The following is an 18,463-nucleotide window of genomic DNA, read 5'->3' on the forward strand; positions in this document are numbered from 1 at the left end:
AAAGACAACCACATTCCTCATAATTATTATTTTGCATCTCAAGAATGCTCTTACCAAAAGGACAGAAACTTCTACTCTTTCCAGGGTTACAACTTTCACAATTTGAACTGGCTTCTAACTTAGGCTCCTTAACTCAGAGATAATCAAGCTGGGAAGATGCACCCCTCTATTTACTTCAGTAATAAGGAACCAATAGATCTCAAGCGAAAGATAAAAAGACTTTCTGGCATTTAAAAATTAACAGGCATGAAGACTGAAGAGGAAAGGAATGAAGAAGTAAAGCAAGGAAGGAGATTTAGGCATCGATGGGCAGGGGTAAAAATGGAAAGCTAACAATTCTCTACAATCAGGACGCTTGGCCTAAGCTGTTAACCTGTTAAATTCTCTCAGTGAGCAAGAGGGAAGTAGGACTCAACGCTTTTGAGTTCCCTTGGAGAAATGTGTTCTTATTTTTAAATATGGCGAAATCAAATCAACATGGATCAAGACATTCACAGTAAAAAACTCTAACATAACTAATAAACTTTAACAAATGTGAAAATTGTATTGCCACCATGCTGTTGTGGAAAAGACCTTAGATTTCATAGGTTCACAGACTTCCTAACTTAAAAAGACTGTGATGAATAGGAAAAAAACCTGCTACTTGTCTGCCAACACCCAACTCTTCTCTTCTTTCTAATGTAACTCTGAAGTGACAATAATGTATCCAGTTAAATATATACATTTCTCAGCTTCCCTTCCCACTCCTTGCAGCTAGAGTGCTCATGCTCTATAGTTGTAGTTTATTGAGGTCACTGGCTTGAACTTCTGGGAAAGCTTTTTTTTTGTTGTTTAAAGATTTTATTTATTCATTTGTCAGAGAGAGAGGGAGAGCGAGCGAGCACAGGCAGACAGAATGGCAGGCAGAGGCAGAGGGAGAAGCAGGCTCCCCGCCGAGCAAGGAGCCCGATGTGGGACTCGATCCCAGGACACCGGGATCATGACCTGAGCCGAAGGCAGCCGCCCAACCAACTGAGCCACCCAGGCGTCCCCTGGGAAAGCTTTTTAAAAGGGAATGAGTCATGGGGCTTCTGGGTGGCTCCTCTGGTTAAGAGCCTGACTCTTGGTGTTGGCCCAGGTCTGGATCTCGTGATAGGGAGATCTAGCCCCGCATGGAGCTGTGTGTTTAGCTGGTAGTCTGCTTCAGATTCTCTCTTGTCTTGCGCTCCTTCCCCCTCTGGCCCTCCACCTTGTAGCACAGGCTACAAGTAAATAAATAAACAAGTAATATCTTAAATAAATAAATAAATAAAGTCTTTAAAAAAAAAAAAGAGAATGAGTACTTTGGCATGTGCTCCATTTTCCCATTACTGTTCTACTTATCTTTGCCTGTAATATTGATATAATACTGGAGGGAGATCAGCCATCTGTGACTTTGAGGTGAAAAGCACATGCTTAAAACAGCTGTGTGCAGAAGGTTAAAAGGGGCCTGGGTTTCTAACAATATCAAGGAGTAACCACCCCAAATCTAAATTACCTACTTTCAGATTTCCATTAAACCAGAGAAACAAAATCCTTCTCCTATGTTACACAAGCAGCCACCACCTTCTAAGCCTCTGGTCCTAGCAGCTGAACTTCATGTCCAGAACACTGCACAGCTGGTTCAGCCACTTTCCACAGCAAAAATACCTAAATCATGACACTTGATCAATCAGGACGACTTTAATGCTTCCAATGATAGGAAGCTCATTAACTTAAATCAAGCCATTTAAATGTTAATTGCAAGAATAGATTTATAGTCAGCAGAAATCTACTCTTCCTGTGACTTTTATTATCTATAGTCTAGTGAGGGAAATTTATTTTTAATAATGTCAGATGTAGCACATATATACGATGGAATATTACTGGGCCATCAAAAAATGAAATCTTGTCATTTGCAATGATGTGGGTAGAACTACAGGGTAATTATTATACTAAGTGAAACAAGTCCATCAGAGAAGAAAATTATCAAATGATTTCACTTATATGTGGAATTTAAGAAACAAAACAGAGGATCATAAGGGAAGGGAGAGAAAAATAAAATAAGACAAAAACAGAGAGGGAGGCAAACCATAAGAGACTCTAACTATAGGAAACTAAGCATTGCTAAAGGCAAGGTAGGTAGGGGATGCAGTAAGTGGGTGATGGACATTAAGGAGGGCACTGAAGTAATGAGCACTGGCTGTTGTATGCAACTGATGAATCACTAAATTCTACCTCTGAAACTAATAATATTTGTTAATTAAATTGAATTTAAATAAAAATTTTTAAAAAACCATCCACGTTATGATATATAGAGTTTGAGAATATGGCACAGTAAGAAAAAACACTTCCTATTCTTAGGGCAACTCACACAAACGTTTCAATTTCACTTGCGTAGAGTATGGGCTTCAGATCTCTCAGTCTGAATCCTACCTGGCTCCATCACTCCCATCTAAATGGCCTTGGTATGCTATTAACCACTTGTGATTTTGTTTCATCAAGAGCAAAATATGGTTCAGTCCCTTATTTAAGGTATTTGAGCACTTACAATGTGCCAGGAACTGTCCTGAGTGCTGGAGATACAAGAAGTATAACCACAAAGAAACCCTCATGAACCTCACAGTCTGCTGAGTGGGACAAATACCACAACAAAGTCAGGTAGTCCTATGAACACGTATATAAGGCACAGAGAATAAAAGGAATGAAAAATAAGGATAATATTTTAGTAGACAGCAGCAGTGATAATTCATATTGTGTGCTTACTAAATGTCAGGAACTACTCTTACTTCTATTGATTCATTCAATGTTAAAGGGTAGAGAAAATCCCACTAAAAGCACTTATACTTCACAGAGTTGTTGTGAAGTTTAATGTGAGAACACATGAAAAGCTCATGGAACAGTGTCTAGCTGTAAGCATTCAATAAATGTTAACCATTAATATTTCTAATAACTTTATCCAAATTATTTCTTTACTTCATTAAGACCTTGAACACTTAGGACTTAGGACACTTCATTTTCTTAGAGAGACATGGTCAATGATTTTCTTCTAGTGGCAAAATAGTAAAGTATATTTCTATGACTGGCAAAAGCTAAAATAGGAGACTGACTTAAGAGAGAAAGTATAACTGAAACAACAAAAGGCAGGGGTTGGAAGAGGTGGGATCAAGAGCAAAAGTGGAGAATCTAGTATTGGAAAGAAAAAAATTTCTCAGAGACAGAAGTAGTAAGAGTTAAGAAGTGTCTCCTGTTCTCTCTCTCTCTCTCTTTTTTTTAAGATTTTATTTGTTTATTTCACAGACAGAGAGAGTTGTGCCCAAGCAGGAGGAGCGGCAGGCAGACAGAGAAGAGGCAGTCTCCCCACCGAGCAGGGAAGGATGCTGGGATCATGACCTGAGCCTAAGGCAGACACTTAACCACTCAACTGACTCGGCCACCCAAGCACCCCTTGTCTCCTGTCTTTCTGAAATCACTATAAATTTCTCAGAGTTAGTGACTCTACCAGATCTTATATAAAATACTCTTAAGTATAACCACACAAGGCAAAAACAGACAAAACAAAACAAAACAAAAAACCAAGGACCAGGACATTCCTTCCTATTTGGCAGAGATACCAAAGACACTGAATCTCCAGGGCAGAGGCCTACACTAACTCAATAATATAATTATGATCTTGATTCTCCCTATCAAACTAGTCATAACAAGAGTAATTCCCAATGAAGCAGAAAACATCTTGGCTAGAAAAAGACACCTAAAAAGATATACCTCACCCATGCTATATTTTAAAAATTGGGCCTACAGAAGCAATTCATCCTTGTCCCAACTTCAAATCATCCCCTTTCAAGATATTTTATTTAATACCCAGAAGTATAATTCACTCTCCCTCTCCTTCTAAAAAGTTTTTTTTAACTATCCAAGAAAATACAATTTTCTTTTTGAAATGATAAATGTATCATTTCGAGTTCAGATTACATACATAAAATTTTATTTATCTTCAGTTTGAAGACAATAACGCATAAAGGTAACAAAAATTACACTTAATCTTACCTTCGTAAGATAATCCACTTTCAAGTTGTCTATCATCATATTTTTCTGGGACAGCTCTATTTTCAGTAACTGAATATTATGAAGTAATTCCTTGCGTTCGATTAGTTGCTGGGTGATTTTGATTTTACCATCTCGCTCTTCTGATGATGAAATATCATCCGTAGGAACTGTTGTTTCTAAACTAATATCTTCAGATTCCAGAGAGCTAGAGATGTTCACTTTTTTTGATGCCCTGGCAATTTTTCGAGACATTTTTTTAATGGCTCAGTTTTCTTCTCCAATTCAATTTCAATTTTCTGCGGGTTAAAAATATTAAATGTATTCAAACATTCTCTATGGAAAGCTTAAGTATATTAAAGAGATACTAATGAATGCCTCAGTAGTTATTAGACAATCTAGAGGACCCCTCATCTAGGACAGATTAGTAAATTACTGCTCAAATCAAACATATTAAGCCAAGCTCATTAAATCCTACTATGAATTTGCTCTTGATGAATAAAAAGCCCGGTTCCTGAGGACAGGAATCTTACTTGTAAGAAATAAAGAAATGTTCGAGATTAAGGATAAAAGCTCCAGTCAGTAGTATCCAGGAAAGCTACTAATAAAAGCAGCACGTGTTCAAGGTTAGGGAAATCACTACTGAGTTGATCAGGAGAATGTCATGTCTATGTAGAATCTTGAAGGATTTAGAGCAGCAACAAGAGAAAAGCATGCAAGAAGTAATGTTGGTACAGAAGTGGCGAAAATGCACAATAGCAGAAGATAATGATAGTCTTGCTAGCGCCAAGCCTTTGTGATATTGAGTAGGACTCGCCCTATCTCCCATACCCAAACACCCATATAACTTTAATAATCAAGACCGCGAGAGCTTTGAATGTCAAAATGTGTTCGCAATTTATTCTGCAGGCAATGAGGCGTCACTTAAGATGTTTAAAAAAGGGAAACAGTGAGACAAAAACATTCTAATAGACTTCCAGAGAAAATGAGCACAGGAACGTAGAAAAGATAAACTCAAGTATTCTAAATCGAACTTCTTACCCTTCGACAAGAATTTTAGCAATTCTCGTTTCAACACTACGTGACATAATAAATTATATACGGTATTGCAGACATCAGCTTTTCTAAACTAAATGATTAGAAAAGCGTGTGGAGGGCAAACAGCATCCCTCCTAAAGGGAAAAAGGGTAAAGAAAGGTGAAATCTGAGAGAGGCAACATCTTGGTTATAAAGGATCGGGGGCTGGGGCAAGCCCATATGTGCGGAGCGAAGAAAAAAAGCCAAACTTGGCAATGTAGGATGATTCCCTGCCCCGCGTTGAAAGGAAGGGATAGGCGCGAGCTACCTGGAAAGATTCAACTACTCCACGTCCAAGGCTGGACCAGCCACTACCGCCGCCTCTTCAAGGAGCTGAAAGTGTCCCCCACACAGAAACTCAGGTTGCAGCTCCTCCAGAAGGAATTTCAGATTGGGGACCGTTAAGACCCGTAACCAAGACAACTACTCCCGCGCCCCTAGGAGGACCAAGGAAGAGACTGCGCGCAAGCGCCCTCGCCGCCGGAACTCAGCCTGGATCCACCCCAACGCGGGAAGCAGTGCATGCTGGAAGTTGTAGTTGAGAGACCAGCCCCGCCCTGGTTCTGTGGGAAATAGCTCCGGGCTCCGCCCATCCTCCTCCTTTTCGCCCAATTCTCGGAGCCCTCAGAGAGCCAACAAACGTCAGCCTCGACGTTTTCCCGCGAGAGCTATTTATTAATACCCTGGAGCGGGAAGGGCTGAACTTCGGGTTAAAGTATAGTTGTACCGCAGGGCTTCTACTTGGCACTTTTCACCGGAAGAGCGCCGTCGGGGTCAGGATTCAGTGCTACAAGCAAGATGCTCAAGTCCAAGACTTTCTTAAAAAAGACGCGGGCGGGCGGCGTGATGAAGATCGTGCGCGAGCATTACCTGCGGGACGACATCGGCTGCGGCGCGCCCGGGTGCGCGGCGTGCGACGGTGCTCATGAGGGGCCAGTCCTCGAGCCGCAGCCCCTGGATCCGGCGAGCAGCCTGTGCCCCCGACCACACTACTTGCTTCCGGACACCAACGTGCTACTGCACCAGGTGCGTCGGCCGACGGGCTGTCTGTGGTCGTCTCGGCGTTACCAGGAGAAGGCAGGGTGTGACAGACTAGGAAAACTGAGGCCCAAGGAGGAGAGTTTTGGACGTACTTAGGGAGAGGCAGACCCCATCTCGGGACCCTTGCCTCCTGTCTCCCAGGCCGAATTTATTTTCTTTGGGAAAAAAAAAAAAAAATTTTTTTTTTTTGAGTTATTGGAGTCATAAGAATTTTAGATTAATTTTCTAACTCCTGGTGTCTCTTCTGCCTTAGATTTTAAGTGTCTGGAGGCCGGGGACCTGGGCTTCTGTGGCCTCCAGCCTGCGACTCCCAGGCAGCTTGTAAGTGCCTACGAATGAAAACTTTGTGGGCCAGCATACTTCATTATTAGTGGGCTTAATTGTACGAAGTTATGTAATTAGTCTGTTTATATGTAATGTTCTCTAATAGACCTGAAAGGTTTTCTGTAGCATAAGAGCGCCTTAGTTTAATGTATACGTGCTGCTTTGATTTAAAAAAAAAAAAATGGGCAGGGTTTTATGTTTGGCAGAGACCGTTTATCAGTGAATATGGGAAAGCTTAAGTTTTCTTTCCTTATTTTATTTTATTATTATTTTTTAAGATCGATGTTCTTGAGGACCCTGCCATCAGGAATGTGATTGTACTACAAACAGTTCTGCAGGAAGTGCGAAATCGGAGTGCTCCGGTATATAAGCGAATCAGAGATGTGACTAATAACCAGGAGAAGCATTTCTATACGTTCACTAATGAGCACCATAGGTAGGGGGAAGATTATGTTAATTACCAGGAAACCATAGAATTAGCTAAATTGGGGGAAGAGTTCCTGGCAGTAATTGTGACATTGTCAGAAGATGTCAAAATGTTTTCATTTTGAATTGGTTTCAGCATGAGTTAAGCAGTAAAAGCTTGGTAGGTGAGGTTTCCCTAGGTTCCTGGAATACCGTATTATTTGATAGCCGACATAAATTGATAAAATGTAAGAGTTTATGAAAGAGAGGTTTAAAACTGTAAAGCAGATTTATTATTAATGGGCTTTCAAAAGTTAAACTAATACTTTTTAACTGATCACGTTGAAGAAGATAGGGTTAAGAAACACTTCTTTGTTGTGTTTCAGATTGATGCCCTTTGAACATAACGTGTGTTCTTAGAAAATATAGTGCTATTTCTTATGTTACATAAATGATCTGTGACCAGTTCTATATACTTTTATTAAATTGCGGCTTCTCAACTTTGGTACTGTTGACATTTTGGATTGAATAGTTGTTTGTTGTGGGCAACAAATACGTCATATGATGTACTGTCTTATATGTCATAGGATGTTTAGCAGCATCTTGTGGTTCTCTACTCACTACATGCCCGTAGCAACCCCATCTTCCCCTTTCCACAGAGTTGTAACAATCCAAAATGTCTCCAGTCATTGTCAAATGTACCTGGGCAGCAAATCACCATCAGTGGATTAGACAGTAGAATTCTGGTAATGAAATTTCATTGAAATATGCGTATTTAAAAATATCTAATTTTTCGATTTTCTCATTATTTCTGTAGCCCCAATTTAAATATTATTCTTAGAAAAATCATTGGTCATGTCATCTTTTTCTTTACCTTCATGAAATTCAGAAGTAGAAAGTTGTTTTTCAGTGCAGGAAGATGCAAGTTTTTGTGGAGCCTTACCATCAGATTCTTAATGAGAGGTTAGCAATTTTTCTGCTTAAATGCAGTGAATAGAGCTTATCAATACTGGTATTGAAGGACACTTGCATACATCTCCTCCCAGATTGTATTACTCAAGTCACGCCACAACTAACTCACAGTTTAATGATAAGTGTCCGACTGATAAGCTTAAAGCTTTAGCAGGGGCATTTAATGGCGAGGAATGAAGCCGTTCAAAAAACTTCTAATAAGCTTAGGATTCTAAAGTTGAATCTCTTAAGCGTTGAGAGTTTTTGTACTGAATTCTGTTATTTTACTTAAATTTGGCTATGGAAAAATAGATTTAAGAAAGTAAAGTATGCTGACATATTCAGGACTTTAGTGTGGATAGACTATGAAGGAATATGCAGTCATTATTTGTTTTTGGTCCTTCAGTCTTGAGCATTTACCACTCATGATTTACATGTATTATGTATTTAATGACTATAGAATCATATCATTAAGCATCATCCTATTTGTAGCTTTTGGGAATTACCCTTAATCTACGGTTCAAATAAAATTTATCAAATCTGCGAAGCTTTATTATAGTTCAGTGGTTATTAAGCATTTATGTTCTAAGACTTTTTATATATTCTTATTTCTATTGATTTTTTACTTATTACTTTCTTTTCAATATTTAGAGAAACTTATGTAGAACAAGAACAGGGAGAAAATGCTAATGACAGGAATGATAGAGCCATTCGAGTAGCAGCAAAATGGTACAATGAACATTTGAAGAAAATATCAGCAGAAAATCATCTACAAGTTATCTTTATAACAAATGACAAGAAAAACAAAGAAAAAGCCATAGAAGAAGGAATACCAGCTTTCACCTGTAAGTCTAAATGTAGAAGCTGTTAATTTTTATAAGCATTTCCAAATAGGAACTACCATCAGGTCCTTGATCAGATGTTTACTTGAACATTTAACAGTTTCATATTCCTATGTAACTCCATCTGATGTTAGCATTTCTCAGCCAAGTGAGTTGTGGTGCCCAGTGGCTCTTAATTTCCTCATCACCCTTCGAAATCGGCTGAGGAATAAAAACTCCTAGAGGGAAGCCTGGGTGGCTCAGACAGTTAAGTGTCTGCCTTCAGGTCAGGTCATGATCCTAGGTCCTGGGATTGAGTCCTATATTGGTGAGTGGGGAGTCTGCTTCTCCTTCTGCCTGCTTCCTTCCCCTGCTTACGCTCATGCTCGTGTGCGCTTTCTCTCTCTCTGTTAAACAAATAAATCTTTAAAAAAAACAACTCATAGATATGCTTGATCCAATACTTCTGCTTTTTTTTTTTAATATTTTTTAATTTCAATACTTCTGCTTTGATATGACCATATCAACAAATGCAGGTTTAAAAAAAAGAAAAAAGAAAAGAAAACACTTAACTTTATCAAGAACAAAACTTATTTTTCAGGTGAAGAGTATGTAAAGAGCCTAACTGCTAACCCGGAGCTCATAGATCGTCTTGCTTGTTTGTCTGAAGAAGGGGTATGTTTGAATTGTTTTATTTTGTTTTTGAAACTTGAAAATATTAAATTGCTGCTTTGGGATCTTGTTTATAGTTAATCCAATTTAAAAATTGGAATATTGGTAGGTAAGCTGGAATTGAATAGGACTTGGGTTATAAGCAACAAGAGTGGCTATAATAGGCTTATCAAAATGCCATTCCTAAAAGACTTGACTAAAATAACAGTGTTCACTCAGAGACCCTCAGCAGCCTGAGTTGGGCCTGCCACATGGTGGCACCATTTGTTTGATGACTGAATAAAGGAATCTGTGGCTTGTTTGTGAATAAGGTGTAAGTATTTGACAAAAAAAGACTTGGTGGGCATTGGAGATAGCATAAAGCTGTAGCATTAATCCTGAAGGAAGAAAGGAGGGAGTCATAAAAGGTAGAGCAAGAAGGGTAGGGGCCAGCTAACGAAGATCTAGAATTTACTCTATTGGTCAGTAATTTTTAATCTTATTCCAAAGACATGCTATGAAGAGAAGGTAGCAGGTAGGATTCTGGGCTCCATACCTTATAATGGCACGCTACAAGAAATAAAGGGTGGATGAGAGTGGGCCTGGGAGGAATGAGGGAGAACGATGATAAATGTTTATTTGAAAGACCACTTTAATTTCAGTTTGTGAGTTGATGCATTTTATCAAGGGCAAAGTTAGGGGCAGAAGGAGGAGTAAAAGGATCCATGCAGTAGTAGAGAAGAGAGGGCTTGCTAAGTGAGTCTATAAACCTTGGGCATTCGTTCCCTACATGTGAAATGTATTTAACAATATTGACTTCATAGCATTGTTATGAGGATCAAATGAAATAACGACAGTAGTATTAATAAAATGCTTACTCAGTGCCTTGCTCATACCTACAGTAAATGTATAGTATGTGTAAACAGCACCTATCGTTATTATAGAAACAGGTTTTATGGGATAGAACATTAGACACATATCCAGTCTTTACAAAATTTTCTTCATCCCTGCTTATCTTCAATCAACTACAAAATTAAAAGGAAGTGAGAAAATAAAAACTGGGTTTGACTTTCAGAATAGAGATTTAGGGACTGTTCTCACAGGCAGTCACTAGTTGCCTCTGGCTGTTTTGATTTAATTCAGATGAAAAATTCAGTTTCTCAGTTGCATTATTCATCTTTCAAGTGCTTTAGAGTTGCTTGTACCCAGTGGTTACCATATTAGAGACCATAAAAACAATATTCCCATGATCACAAAGTTGTTTTGGATAGCACTGGTTTAGAAGAGAAGAGAAGAAATCTAACGTTGGTAGTATATATTTGATTGAGGACTGTGGTGGGTAGGGTAAGTGTAAGACATGACGAAATTACAGGTGGTGCTGTTCTAATACGACACATATGGTCTTCAGATTCACTGTGACCTGCAAAATCTCATAATGAAAGCCGCAGAGCTAATGGGAAAATGTGGTGGGACACACTGAGAAGCTTTGTGAAGTGGTAGAAATAGGGTTATCTAAATTTGGACAAAATGTTATAGAAGTTAAAGATTGGTGTGGCTCATGAAACACATGGTAGTCTGGGGTGACAGATGTTTGAGAGGTGACTTTGTTTTGAGGGTTCCTCTGTAGCTTTGGTTCAGCTAGCTGCAGTTTTCTGCGTTCACCTAGTATTTTTTTTTTTAAGGTTTTTATTTATTTATTTGAGAGAGAGAGATCACAAGTAGGCAGAGAGGCAGGTAGAGAGAGAGGGGGAAGCAGGTTCCCTGCTGAGCAGAGAGCCCGATGCGGGGCTCGATCCCAGGACCCTGAGATCATGACCTGAGCCAAAGGCAGAGGCCTTAACCCACTGAGGCACTCAGGCGCCCCCACCTAGTATTTTTTAATATAGCATTTGGATTAGAACAAATTCATGTTTTCAAAACAAGCATGATGGGAGGACTTAGCCCCTAACCCAGATTTGGGATGTCAAGGCAGAGATGTGAAGGATGTTAACCAAGCAAATATGCTTCAAGACAAGGACATTTTAGCCAGATTTGTGAGGGAGTTAACCGTCGTAATAACTAGGGGAAGAGCATTTTACATGGCGGGAATCAGCAAGTAAAGGCTCTGAGATTAGAATAAGTTGGCGAGATCATGGAACAGCTGGAAGAGTGCCCGGGAGGGAGTAAGCAAGGGAGAAAACATTACACACAGGAAGTCAGAAATACAGAGACCACCAGATCATGTAGGACCTAATGAGATAGGGTGAAAAAATTGGATTTTAGTCCATGAGTGCTGGGCAGATGTTGAGTGGGAAGACAATAAGATCCATCTGGCTGCTCTAAGAGAATAGATTAGAAGCAGGGTCCTCCAGTTAGGAAGATATTTTAGAACTCCATGGGAGACAAGACAGAAAAATGGACCAGACCATGGTAGGACCAGTTAAGATAGTCGGAAGTAATCAGACATGGGGGTGTCAATGTTTTAAAGCATGGTGATAGATTGGAAGGGGCTGTGAGGAGTATGGATGACCTTCGGTGTCTTGCCTGAGTGACCATGTGAGTGGTATCCCTTCATTTACACGGGATGAAGACAGGGAGCAGGACTGAGTGGAAATCACAAGTATGATTTTAGACATTTAAGTTTGAGATAACTGTTAAAGCTCTCAGTGGCTTTGTGGTATGAGCAGTTAGTTGGATATGCAAATCTGTAGCTCATGAGGGAGCTTAGAACTAGAGATGTAGGTATACTAGAGATAACAATTTGGATCTCATCAACATATAGGTGGTATGTAAAGCCGTAAGACCAAATGAGAATATGTGAGGCAGGGATTGATAGACTTTTTTTTTTTTTAAGTTTTATTGAGGTATAATTCACATATCATACAACCAAGCCATTTAAAATATACGGTTTTTTGTATAGTCACAGGATTATGCAGTCATCACCAAATCTAATTTTAGAACATTTTCTTCCCTTTCAAAATAAACCCATATCCATTACCACTCAATCCCAGTCTGTCCCTGCAATGCTCTTGCTTTAGCCCTAAGCAACTACTGATCTTTCTGTCTTTGTAAACTTGCCTATTCTGCATGTTTCGTATAAATGTGATCATGTAATATGTGGTCTTTTTGACTGCTTTCATTTTTCTTTGGTACATACTTAGTCATGTCTGAGAGGACTTGCTCCATCATATGGTAATTTTATATTTAACTTTTTAAGGAACTGCCAGACTATTTCCCAAAGTGTGTGCAGGAGTTTACATTCCTCCCAGCAATGTATGAGGGTCCCAGTTTCTCACCAATACATGCTGTCTGTCTTTTTCATTGTAACCATTTTAATGAGTGTCAGGTGATACCTCAGTGTGGTTTTGATGTGATTTGCATTTCCCTAACGGCTAATGGTGTTGAGCATTTATTCATGAGCTTATTGGCCACGTGTATATTATATGTAATATATACCTGTATATTGTAACTTATGTGTATGTGTGCATATGTCTTTTCAGATCCTTTGACTGGTTTCTAGTTGTGTTGTCTTTTTATTATTGAGTTATGAGAGTTCTTTTTATATTCTGGATTCAAGTTCCTTATCAGATAAATGATTTGCAAATATTTTCTCCTAAACAAACTTTGTGAGGAATCAGAGTGTAATTTTTTTTTTTTTTAAGTTGTGCAGGCTTTATGGTCTTTTTTTTTTTTTTTCTAAGATTTTATTTATTTATTATTTGACAGAGATCACAAGTAGGCAGAGAAACAGGCAGAGAGAGAGGAGGAAGCAGGCTCCCTGCTGAGCGGAGAGCCCGATGCGGAGGCCTGATCCTAGGACCCTGGGATCATGACCTGAGCAGAAGGCAGAGGCTATAACCCATTGAGCCACCCAGGCGGCCCTGCAGGCTTTATAGTCTTAACACAAGTACTCGCCTCTGCTGTTGTAGCATGAAAACAACCATCAACAATAGATAAATGAAAGAGCATGGAACATAAAACTTAATTTTCCAAATACAGGCAGCATGTTGAACTTGGTGCATGGACCTTAGTTTGCCTAGCCCTGATTTAGGGAATTGAATATAGATAGAAAAGAGTAAAGGTCTAAGGGCTCAGCCCATGGATACTCCAGTAGATGTCAGAAACATGAGGGGAACCAGCAAATGAAATGTAAAAGGAAAAGCAGGTGTAAAGTTCTTGGAAGCCAAGTACAGAAAATGTTTCAGGAAGGAAGGGCCGATCATCTGGGTCAAATGTTGCTAAGTCAGAGTAATGAGAACTGATCGTTGGATTTAGCATTATGACATTTGCAGGGGGTGGGTACTATCCAGAGTAGTTTTGATGGTAGGGAGGCAGAAATCTGAATAGAATAGGTGAAAAATAGGAAGAGAAAAAGTATAGTATGGTAACACTTCCTGTTGCTACGGTGGGAAAGGAGAGAAATGAGGTGTTTGTCGGAAAGCAAGAGGGATCAAGAGGTTTTGTTGTTTCAAGTGGGAGAAAATGACACAAGAGTAAACGTGGGTAAGGTAAAGAAACCGTGGTAGGTAAAGAAAAGGGCCTATAACCACTCTTGGGATACTCCAGTAGTTAGAGATCGGGAAAAGGAATATGGGCAGAGGAACACAAGGAGGGGCTACGGTGAAGTAGGACAGAAACCCACGGGATGATGATTTGGACGCAAAAGTGTCTCAGGGAAGGAAAGGTCATTAAAAAAAATCCTGATAAGACAGAGAATGGAGCACTGAAATAGCGAAGATAATATTAGCGACTTCAACGACAGTGGCTTTGGTGACTGACAATGAAACTTGCTTACAGCTATTCCTGAGAGAGGCGTAGTGCTGTGTGTGGACACATAGCAATTACAGATATTATTTTTGTGGCCTGTTGGTGTGAAGCAGAACAGAGGATCAGCCAGGAGACCCAAAGTTAATTAACTGTATTTATTTCTTTTAATAGGTCATGTTATTGCAAATTTATATGATGGTGTGAATGTTGTAGTAAGGGGAAGTAGGGAGTTTGTATCTGGAGAGAGGAGATGATTATAGGACAAGTTCTTGAATTGAGAAGAAGAGATGGTAGGTAGTGCCCACTGGAAAGAACAGAAACATTGTCTTCGTTGTTGCATGAGAGCTCAGCAGAAGGCTGAGGTGTTTTTGTTTTTTTATTTTTTATTTTTTAAGATTTTATTTATTTATTTGACAGACAGAGATCACAAATAGGCAGAGAGGCAGGCAGAGACAGGGGAGGCAGGCTCCCTGCTGAGCAGAGAGCCCGATGTGGGGCTTGATCCCAGCATCCTGAGATCATGACCTGAGCCAAAGGCAGAGGCTTAACCCAATGAGCCATCTAGGTGGCCCAGGCTGAGGTTTTGATACAGATGCGGGGAGGAGGGCAGATTCAGGGTCAGGAAGATGAAGCAGGTCTCCAGTGACTGCTTTTGCATCTCAGTATGGAGGTTGCGGTCACTCATCTGAGAGGGAGACAGGGAAATGGGAGAGTTAAGGAAAAAAAGGACTAATCTCTGTGGAAGGTTGTGGTAAATGAAAAAGGCAATTAAAGGAGCCAAGCAGTAAGGATTTTGGATGTTGAGGTCTCTAAGACCTGTGGTAGACCTAAAGCAGTTCCTTTCCTACTTCTATCTCATATTCTGAACTGTGTAATATACCCAAAATAAAAATAGATTTTCTTGTACTTTAGTAGCTACACTCTTTCCATGGAATTGAAATTTCAAAATACCCTTCACTTACCTACCCACCTGCTCACCTGACCTCCTTAACTACACACCTTCTTTATGAAAGGCCCGGGGTGGGAAGAGGGGGTGTGCAGAGTTTATTAGAGACATATCTATGGCTAAATGCTGAAATGTAATGAAATTGAAATATTTGTATAAGTTGCCCTAAGAATAGAAAGTGCTTTTTTTTACTGTGCCATATTCTCAAACTCAAAGAGTTGTATATATCATAACGTGGATGGTTTTTAAAAATTTTTTTATTCAAATTCAATTTAATTAGTATATACTATATTGTTAGTTTCAGAGGTAGAATTTAGTGTTTCATCAGTTGCATATAACACCCAGTGCTCATTACTTCAAGTGCCCTCCTTAATGCCCATCACCCAATTACTGCATACCCTGACCCATCTCCCCTTCAGTGTTTCCTGTAGTGAAGAGTTTCTTACTTTATTTTTTCGTTCCTTCCCCATATTCATCTGTTTTGTTTCTTAAATTCCATATGAGTATAATCATATGGTATTTGTCTTTTGGGTTTTTTTTTTTTTTTTAAGATTTTATTTATTTGTCAGAGAGAGAGCGAGCGAGAACGAGCACAGGCAGACACAGTGGAAGGCAGAGTCAGAGGGAGAAGCAGGCTCCCTGCGGGGCAAGGAGCCCGATGTGGGACTTGATCCCAGGACGCTGGGATCATGACCTGAGCCGAAGGCAGCTGCTTAACCAACTGAGCCACCCAGGCATCCCTGTTTTGTTTTTTAAAGATTTCCTTTATTTATTTGACAGACAGAGATCACAAGTAGACAGAGAGGCAGGCAGAGAGAGACAGAGAAGCAGACTCCCTGCTGAGCAAAGTGCCCGACGTGGGACTCGATCCCAGAACCCTGGGATCATGACCTTAGCCGAAAGCAGAGGCTTTAACTCGCTGAGCCACCCAGGCGCCCTTGTTTTGTTTTTATGAGAGAGAGCATGTTTGTGCGCAGGGGTGGGAAGGGACAGAGGGAGAGGGAGAGAGAATCTTAAGCAGATTCCCCACTGAGTGTAAAGCCCAATGTGGAGCTCCATCCCACGACCCCAAGATCATGGCCGAAATCAAGAGTTGAACAGTTATTTCAGATACCCCATGGATTTTTTTTTTTATTTTTTGTTTTTTGTTTTTGTTTTTTTTAATACCTGATAAAGATAATCACAGTTGTTTATTGAGTGTACGGAAGGTTTATGTACTAATGACATCTTGTGGTTTACTCATTTCACAGAATGAAATAGAAAGTGGAAGAATAATATTTTCAGAGCATCTTCCTTTAAGTAAGCTACAGCAAGGCATAAAATCTGGTACATACCTTCAAGGAACATTTAGAGCAAGTAGGGAAAATTACTTAGAAGCTACAGTATGGGTTCATGGAGACACAGAAGACGATAAAGAGGTAAGTTTTGTGTACATAAATTCCATGTACAGTAAAACACTTTCTCTTCTTGATTTTCTTTTCATAATTTTCTTTCACGAGTGTTTAAAATTTTGTAGAATTTGAACTTACTCTACCCCAGCTTAAAGGCAGTTATGTGAGAGGTCATAGATAATAGAATGAATCACTTTCTTTGAGAGCTGCTGATGGAAGAAGAGAACTTTTTATTTACCCCACTTTTAAGAGAATAAAAATCTTCAACAATTAAAAAAATAATAGGATGCTTCTATTTTCTGTATTATGCCTAGTTATGAAAAATGCTGTTTATATAACATACAAATGCTCCAGAGGGCTTCACACACTTTAGCAAATAGGAATCATTTTTGGGTGCTCACTGTTTGCCAGATACTCTTCTGACTGCTTTGAATGCTGCATTTCATTTAACCTTCAGCCTGTGAAAGTGGGTACTCTTTTTTCATTCTACCCAATCAGGACCCTGAGATTTATTTTTTATTTTATTTTATTTTTTTAAAGCTTTTCCCACTTTTTTTTTAAGATTTTATTTATTTGACAGAGAGAGAGAGATCACAAGTGGGCAGAGAGGCAGACAGAGATGATAGGGAGCAGGCTCCCTGCTGAGCAGAGAGCCCAAGGTGGGGCTGGATCCCAGGACCCTGAGATGACCTGAGCCAAAGGCAGAGGCTTAACTCACTGAGCCACCCAGGCGCCCCAGGACCCTGAGATTTAGAGAGAAGTTTTCCCAAGGTCTTTTGATGCTAATGTAAGAGTTGTGGTGGAGCCATGTATACAACCGTATTTTCTAATTTGTTTTCTCTACTTGCTATTGAGAAATTAAGGGGCGGGACACTAGAGAAGAAGAAAAAATATAAAAGAGAACTAGAGATACATAGAAACTCTCAATATAGCTTTCCTTCTGTTAGGAACCTTCCCATTATTATATTGCCATTAAAAATATCTGAGCACCTGCTGTTTGCTGTTGTACCCAGATAATCTTACAGGGACTTAAGAATTTAAACCGAGCTGTTCATGAAGATATTGTTGCTGTAGAACTTCTTCCCAAGAATCAGTGGGTGGCCCCATCTTCTGTGATTTTACACGATGAAGGTCAAAATGAAGATGATGTGGAAAAAGAAGAGGAAAGAGAATGCCTTGTATGAAACCAAGCAGGTTTATCTTTTGTCTGTGTAGCTTTGTAGAATTCATTAATGTTTTGGCTTCAGAGAAAATTAAACAAATTTCACTGCTTTCAGGTTTACTGAATAAGACTATAGTTGTGGGTTTAATATATTTCATACATAGTTGATTATTTTCCCTCTTAAATATCTAAATAGTTTTCTTTTGAATTATCTTATTTTGCTCAATAAACAGGTTTAAATATAAAAAGACTGGAACTTGAATATGAAACTCGAATTCTGATGTTCAGGTACATGATCTGTCTGAATTAGGTTTGTCTGAATCAGTGAGGTTTAAGTAAATACAAATTGGAAATTTTCTGCATTGTTTTTATGTAATGCTAAAATCCCATCAGCATAATAGATATACTTTGAGGCCCTTACATAAAAGTCTGTTTAATTCCTTCTCTTCCACCATATTTATTATCCTTTCAGATTTCTTATAATCTAAAGTCTGTCTGATATGACCCATTTATTTCTGTATTTTAGGATTATGAGAATAACACAAATAGTTGGAATTCAGACATTAATAGTTCTCCTTTTTATATAAAAAAGAATTCTGTTCAGTGCTCTGGAGTCTTACTATCATATCATCCTTACAGAGGCTAGGCCATAGGAGTGTTGACGTGAAATAGCATGAAGTCTTTAAGCTATTTCTAATAAATACTCTTTTTATATGGGTTTTTATTTTGGATAAGGAATAACTTCTAAGATACAAGTCTTTTTAGTGAATTAATAAATGCCACATGGCTATTTAAGTGCAAGCTGCTGCTAAAATCCTAGTCTACTAATTCCCAGACACACACGTGTGTCTGTGTGTGTGAGTGTAAATCCTCATCTTTAAACAGTTGAATTCTGACATATTTATTC

The 18,463-nt window shown here is 39.2% G+C and overlaps 2 protein-coding genes across 5 annotated transcripts in view; one reads left to right on the forward strand and one right to left on the reverse strand.

Moving 5' to 3' along the window:
* PIBF1 (progesterone immunomodulatory binding factor 1) overlaps positions 1-5,612 on the reverse strand; it is a 196,281-nt gene extending 190,669 nt beyond the window's left edge. For 2 of the 3 annotated variants that reach the window (XM_059144437.1, XM_059144438.1), the window contains exons 1-2: positions 5,387-5,612; positions 4,045-4,340 (exon numbers count right to left, since the gene is read on the reverse strand). In XM_059144437.1, coding sequence (XP_059000420.1) covers positions 4,045-4,296 — 252 coding nt within the window. In that variant the 5' untranslated portion in view covers positions 4,297-4,340; positions 5,387-5,612. The remainder of the gene's footprint in view (positions 1-4,044; positions 4,341-5,386) is intronic. The other variant, XM_059144436.1, reaches the window with a different exon arrangement.
* Positions 5,613-5,729: 117 nt separating this feature from the next.
* DIS3 (DIS3 homolog, exosome endoribonuclease and 3'-5' exoribonuclease) overlaps positions 5,730-18,463 on the forward strand; it is a 31,357-nt gene continuing 18,623 nt past the window's right edge. Inside the window, exons 1-6 of one of the 2 annotated variants that reach the window (XM_059144435.1) lie at positions 5,730-6,144; positions 6,413-6,480; positions 8,491-8,684; positions 9,262-9,335; positions 16,254-16,421; positions 17,408-17,572. In XM_059144435.1, the coding sequence (XP_059000418.1) occupies positions 5,917-6,144; positions 6,413-6,480; positions 8,491-8,684; positions 9,262-9,335; positions 16,254-16,421; positions 17,408-17,572 (897 nt within the window). In that variant the 5' untranslated portion in view covers positions 5,730-5,916. Of the gene's footprint in view, positions 6,145-6,412; positions 6,481-6,761; positions 6,920-8,490; positions 8,685-9,261; positions 9,336-16,253; positions 16,422-17,407; positions 17,573-18,463 lie in introns of both variants that reach the window. The other variant, XM_059144434.1, reaches the window with a different exon arrangement.

The sequence above is a fragment of the Mustela lutreola genome, chromosome 13, assembly GCF_030435805.1.
Source record: "Mustela lutreola isolate mMusLut2 chromosome 13, mMusLut2.pri, whole genome shotgun sequence".
Lineage (NCBI taxonomy): Eukaryota > Metazoa > Chordata > Mammalia > Carnivora > Mustelidae > Mustela > Mustela lutreola.